General features: G+C 41.1%; 1 protein-coding gene across 1 annotated transcript; it reads right to left on the reverse strand.

Moving 5' to 3' along the window:
- Window positions 1-5,399: 5,399 nt before the first annotated feature.
- LOC137271472 (uncharacterized) lies at window positions 5,400-5,864 on the reverse strand. The gene has a single exon (XM_067804000.1). It carries the CDS (start codon window positions 5,862-5,864, stop codon window positions 5,400-5,402), a length of 465 nt encoding a protein of 154 aa, XP_067660101.1.
- Window positions 5,865-7,208: the final 1,344 nt, after the last annotated feature.

Below are 7,208 nucleotides of genomic sequence, written 5' to 3' on the forward strand. Positions count from 1 at the left end.
GGCACAGCTTTGACTCGCAGGTTTTCTTTCAATATCCGGAAAGTATTTAATTTTGTCTGTAGGTCGGCGACATCATGCATACATTGAACGTAGGTTTTCATATCTTCAGTAGAACATCCATGGCTGGAGGATGTGGTTACCATGATATTGAGATGGAAGATGTGGGTAAGAATGGAGCCCAGTTGTGCCCAGTGATGACGAGAACATCTCACAAGGAAATATGGGCGATGATATGCTAAGGACGAAATCTCGCAAGGAAATAAGGGTCATGATGTGCTAAGGACGACTGCCGATGACTATTACATTGCCCTAAGGCAACCAGAAGACAATAGAGCTCTTCTTTATGAAAATGCGAACTCAGTCGTAAAGGGATAATGCGAGTGAAAGAGGCTCCAGACGTCAATCGCGTGTACTCCCGCACAAGAAAATATCTTGCTTTGTCCACGCTCAGATCTCACAGTCAGTCGCGATGATCAGAAAGATGTGCCGGTATGCTTGTGCCTCGTGGACAACATGGCAAAACTGGACGCGATCGACGAACACATTGCACGTGAAAAAACGAAACTCGACGAAGCGGAGAATGAGTTGAGTCAACGTCACATCGCCAAAAGACAGATAAACTTGGAAGACGAGAGACGGTGAGCATGGTTGGTGGGACTTGACTCGCGTCGATCTCATGGTTGATCCTTAATTTTTGGCTGGCTTACAAAATGATGATTGTGTTCTTGTAGCCTGCCATGGATCCTCAGTTGCATGTCATTTGGAACCAAGTTCAGTCCCACACCAAATACATACTCGACCTTTAACTGGACGTTTTCCAGCATGTCTTAACAGCGTTGGATCGCACCTGGCGGATCAACCTGAGATGTGATGGCATCCTCGACGTTGGCCATGAACTGTTTCTACGTATGGCAAGTGGCCCTTTTACCAATGATATCGCAACACGTTTCCGCCTGATCACTCAGCATAGCTCACACATACGTTCGAAGCGAATGGTTGAACTGGACGGTGCCTGGGTTGAACGCTTTTGACGTGTCCAGCAGAAACATTTTCCAGTCGTTTTAGCGGAGAGGGCTACTCAACTTTTCGGACGATGAAAGCAGCAACTACTCCACAACTTAAGTTCATACGATCATCTAGCCATGTGTTACTCGACAGAGCAAGGTATTGACGAAGAAAATATTTTCAGTAAATCCTCACTGACTTCGTATATAATGACACATACCCAATGGAATGTAGATTCCTTTACTTAGGAGAAAAACATCATGTGTTGGCCAATTTCTGGGTGTTATTGAGTATTTGAAGCACGGGAATATTTCATTTGAAACCTCCGGCGTCAGGAACCGGCTTCAGCAGCCGGAGGTTTCAAACGAAATATTCCTGTGCTTCAAATACTCAATAACACCCGGAAATTGGCCAACACATGATGTTTTTCAACATTGTAAACAAAACAGTAAACCAAAGGATTTTACTCGTTCACATCGAGTAAGGGTACAGCAGTTAAGTGTCATCAGCTGGCCGTTTCAGCTGGTTCCCATGGTAGCATCTGGAGTTGCTCATTTGTGACGTCATTCTAACTTTACGTCACAATATGATTTGAATGACGTCACTACTGTTGATGACACAACAAAACAACTGTTTACGACGTTTCTACGTGTCAATACGCAGTGAATAGTCTTGCAGTTTCCAGGAATCTAATACCATTTGATCATGTTTTTCAAACAATCACATTACAGAACACAGTGACGTTTGGTTTACAATGTAGATGAAAACCTGCAAAAATTGTACCCCATTTCATAAAGGCAAAACTCCGATTGGCATCGTTGACACATATCACCGTATACGAAATATACGTAGGTCTGGCTAGCTATTCTCGAAACGTTCGTAGCTCTACAAACTTTTAAAACCCATTCTTAACACACTGGGTACGATCAAAGTTAAGAATTCTTAGGCCTACGTACGCTTCGAGAATAAGATCGCTGGACTCATCAATCCAGTGATCAACAGTATCGATCTACTTAGTTCGGATACAATGGCATGTGTCAGCCATCCGACTGTAGGACAACATATATGTAATAGGAGGTATTTCGTTATTTCAGAATTTATTTTACATGCCAGTTGCGGGAGAATCTTCACACTGTACAACAACTCGCATTCCTGGCATGATACGCGTGCAGTTTGCAGGAGTCACGGACAACAAATGCTCCAACTGAAGACAGACAGGCAGCGCGAGATGTTCAAGTTGTCTATGACAATATGGGAAGCGGACGAAGACTTGTAAGTTTATTGTTCACTCGGTCTCAGTCAGTGATTAAGTTTAATGTTACGCCGCCTTTGCAATATTTCAGCAATATCAGAGCGGGCCAACAAGAAACTGTCTTCAGACACTGTACTCATGTAGTAATTTGAACCCGTCTCGAACCTTATCGAACGCTTTACCCACTACGTTAAATAAGAATAATCACTGTATTCATTTGAAGAGTAATATGGAAGAAACATTGAGCGTAACTTTTTGGCTTCTGAAGCTACAGATTTCGCAGATATATGGCGTGTTACTGTTATAATAGAAAAAGCAATTAGTGCGATAGCATTACACACGTGTTTGAAATACACTTGACGTGTCCAGCAGAGTTTGCAGTGTCCATTACAGCAAATGGGATACAATGACATGCTTCAACCAAGTCAGCAGGTATGAACATCCGATCTCGCTAGCTGCCCCTTTAAACAATCATGGATTAATGATGACCAGTTCTAACACTGATCTTCATAGGTCCGTGGTGCTTACCTATCTTGCAGGAATTCTGACGTCTGGGTTGGTCTTTATGACCTGGAGCCAGACAACGGGGAAGACTTTGTGCACACATGGACAGACGGTACTGCACTCGAAACATCTTTAAACTGGGCAGTGGATGAACCTAACGGGAAAGGGGTTGAGAATTGTATCCGGTACACACTCAGTCGGAATTTCAGGACCATGGTTTGTGGCAGGCTATATGCAACAATATGCGAAACGGAAACAGGTGAGTGCTTGAATGATAATTAACGTTGCCCATTCTGCCATACGTTTGTGTGATTGTTTGTTGGCTGGCTGTAAATAATCGAGCACAACTGCGCAACTGGGATTCGACATACCTTGTTTGTTGTTTAACATCCTACTCAGCAATATTCCAGCTATATGACGGTGGTCTGTAATCCGGTGACTGACATCATGACCAGAAATCAATCAATCAGAAATATGATGACGTGCATCAACCGAGACTAAATTATCCCCAAGCATAAACGACTGAAGAACCAATTTATTTGGAGCATTCACACACTAGGAAATATTAATCTGCAATGACGACGTTCTTTCTGGTGCACACCAAACGGAACGTAACCTTACTTGTAGAGCGGGATACCGATCTTCAACTGGCGTGTGATGGGTGGACATTCACTTGGTCTGTCTGTGGTGACCCCTTACTGCATATAACTCTGACGAAGTTTAATAATCATGACACGGTAGCATCCCAGGGCGTCGGCAACATCATTGTAGGTCGACCCCCATCTGCACCATGATAATGGATGTTTCTCTCTCTTCAGCTTTTAATCTCTTCAGCTGTACTTGAGAATATCATATCATGCATTCGAGTCTCTCTTTATACCTTAAAGAAATGATTGTAAATTCTGCTTGAACATTACTACGTTTTTTGCGTAAATAGTGCTTCATGGAAACGGAAAAAGGAAAAAAAGGAAACTGCATATGCTCCTAAAGACCTTTTCACACTATCAAAGACATGTTGTACTTGTTTTCACTAATGCAATGTTTTCTAATTACTAATGTATTCTCCAGGGAATACTTAAAAACTGAATTCATATGAATGATTCTTTTACAATTTTACACGCTCTACACCACTTCTTTCGTGTTTTAGTAATTACAAAATGTTCACTGTAAATGGTTCAACTTTGTCAAAGCAGAAGTATATTTCAGCCTTTAGACATCTAAATCATTGTTATTGCTTTATTTCGGCATGAATGAAAATGAGACAATTAAGTTCTTCTGAAAAAAAATCAATGTATCATAGAATTTTCTTTCGCGATTTACATAAAGCTGTGCTGTTCAGCTTTCTAGTGGACTAATACCATCTAACATATCTTTGTTGGTTTTAAAGTAGTTCATAAAGGAAGGACGGTAACGTTTCTTTTCGACTTGAGTGTATCTAACACGGCGTGACGACCGAACACTTTACACGCTGAAGTGAATGAAGCTAGTATATACTGATTGGTCAATAGTTTTTGAAACAATTTTGATTTTCTTGTCTTTTCCACTTTTTGAATGACGCAACCACATTCTATCGCTTACTCCCCAATGAAAGTGACTAACAGTGTTTCATAGTGATAATTATCATCAACTCCAGGATGCTGGTTTACTGAGCAAAAGGAAAACGCGGTGTCCGGTTTGGAAGTACACTCAAGAACAAGACAAGATGTGGACATGTGCAAGAGGACTTGCCTGGAAATGGCCAGTGAAGATCAACTTTGTGTTGCCGTTGAACACAATGGCACTGTCTGTCGAACATACAGAGGAGGTCATGATTATACCCACGTTTCGACACCTCATCAGTTGCAGCCGAATCCTCAGTCAACTGTCTATATAAAACGATGTTATGAAGGTATGTGTGAGATGACTAATGGTGACCATTTAGAAGCACACATTCATTTTTAACGAAGTTTCGAGTTTTCTGTTATCGTGTTGATCCTATTTTCGTATTTCCGTTATTTTTCTCTTAATTTGTGTGTGTTATTCCCGCCACTTCTGTTAATTCAAGCTTGTTTCTTTTTTTAAATAAATCGAGATCAATATGTTTTTCCAATGACTTCAGTTATATTCTCTGTTTCACAAATTTCTTTCAAAGACTCGAAATTTCGAATATTTTGTTGTATTTAATCGTAAACGTGATGTTTCAATAAAACAGCAAAATTACGAAAACATTATAAAAGTAAGAGAATATTGCGAACACTAAGGTTTAATACATGATATAACGAGAAATTTACGTTTAAACAGTAGTTGAAATACAAGCTAGCAAAGTAGCACATTTAGACTTGCGTTGGGCACTTCTTGAAAATAAACTAAGTCTTTTTCTCCTTTTCCTACGGGCCAATTTTAAAAGAAATCAATCACTGTTGTATCAAGTAGTCATGAGCTTATAGAACGTAAATCCAATTTAATGTTTCGTGAAAATTATAAGCATGTCGAATGTAAATCCAATTTAATGTTTCGTGACCCTTATAGGCATACAGAACGTAAATTCAGTTTTATTTGTCAGGAAAATTAGAGGCATGACGAAAGTAAATCTATTTTATGTTTCAGCAAAATTAGAAGACACATCTGCACGTGACCTTCAAAGCAGCCAAAGCCGCCTTCAAACAACTGTGTCACCTACATCATACGTTGACGATATAACGACATGGTCTGTTGGAACAGGAACCACTTTGTTTGGTGGATCTACAAGGAGTTTGAGTGGAACAACGGTAATAGTTGCATCAACGTCAGATGTACTGACAACATCATCAGATGGACCGGCAACATCATCAGAGGGAATGGCTACATCATCAGATGGAATGGCAACATCACCAGATGGAATGGCAACATCAACATATAGACTGGCTACATCATCAGATGGAATAGCTACATCATCCGATGGACTGGCAACATCAGTTGATGGAATAGTAACACCAACAGATTTTATAGCGACATCATCAGAAGAAATAGCGGCAATGTTAAGTGGATTGGTGACAAAATCAGATGGAACTGCTCCCTCAGATGACATGATGACTTCAGATGGAGGGACACGTCCACCAGATTCAACAGAAACTGATGTAACCATAATACCTTCAATGACAGATAGCGCGTTTTCGGAGTCAGGGGAAGCGACGTCATTGTTGACGGCGATACATCCCAGTGCGTCAACGTCATTGTCAGGTACTTCTGGACTGGTCTGAAATCAGTATTAGAGACTTTTTACTGAGATACTGTCCCTCAGCGTTTTTCCCTTCGTCTCATTCTGACATTCATCAATGTACTGATCTGAAATCATTGTTAGAGCCTCTTTACTGAGATACTGTCCTCGGCGTTCTTCCCTTCGTCTCATTCTGACATTCTACAATCCCGCCAATATGTATTCGTCAGGACTACATTATGGATACATCCATCGAATGACCATGATACTATTTAAACAGTGATTTATGACCAAGAAAAACCCATTCATATGATAGGAAAAATTATCCTTCGACTTGACAGAACCTAATTTTTGCCCGCTCTTGCGGTTAATACAACAATTCGCAGACTCCACTGTGCTAAAATAGAATGACCATAAAATGCTAACTACCGATTCCGCCTTTATTCACAACTGCACGCGTTAGGCATCGCTATATGTACCTGTGATGTTTCAGAGTTACTTCCCTTTCAAAACAATCGACGACGAGTCCACGCAATTTGTTGTCAGGGTCACTGGCCAAGAAATCATATGCCAGTTGAGTTGATCGATGTTGACGGTGTCAACGGAAGGATTAGTCACAGCCGCCCCTCTGGCAAAAAGTGTATGAGTGCGGCGTAAAACAAGAAACCAAATACGTACCTGTTTCTTCAGCAGCTAACTTCGTTTGTTCTATTCATGTTTCAGGAGACTGTGCCAACGCGACCAACTCCACGATCGCGAGGTGTGTTTGCTTTTTATCTGCCGCGCCTTCAAGCGATGAAATGTCACAAATTATCAGGGAATTAATTTTGGAAAAACACAGCCTCTCCTCGACCAGACGCAAGAAAACGTCGGCGAAAGATGAGCGCCCAGCTGCCCAAACCATCGGGAAGATGGGGATCGTCCTTACCGCACTTCCCTTTGTAGGACTGGTTCTCATTGATTGTATGAGGCTCGTGACTTTCCTTCAGAGTCGGAAGAGAACGTTACCATAGTTAACAGCTGAACCATGCAACCGGAATAATGTCAAGGCTAATTTCTATAGGGATCTCATCAATGTTTTTATCACTGCAACAACTGTTTGTAACAAGTGACAAGTTAACAGAGCTTATCGTTAGATTGACGGGGATAGATGTGACGACAGAACATTGTGGTCTTCACGGAAAGACTTTTTCAGCCTTTTTGGTGACTTGATTATTTAGTTTTGATATACGGGGCCAACAGAATGTCAAATATTCGGCCTCCAATGCGTAT

Source organism: Haliotis asinina, unplaced genomic scaffold (genome assembly GCF_037392515.1).
Source record: "Haliotis asinina isolate JCU_RB_2024 unplaced genomic scaffold, JCU_Hal_asi_v2 scaffold_135, whole genome shotgun sequence".
In the NCBI taxonomy this organism is placed as follows: domain Eukaryota; kingdom Metazoa; phylum Mollusca; class Gastropoda; order Lepetellida; family Haliotidae; genus Haliotis; species Haliotis asinina.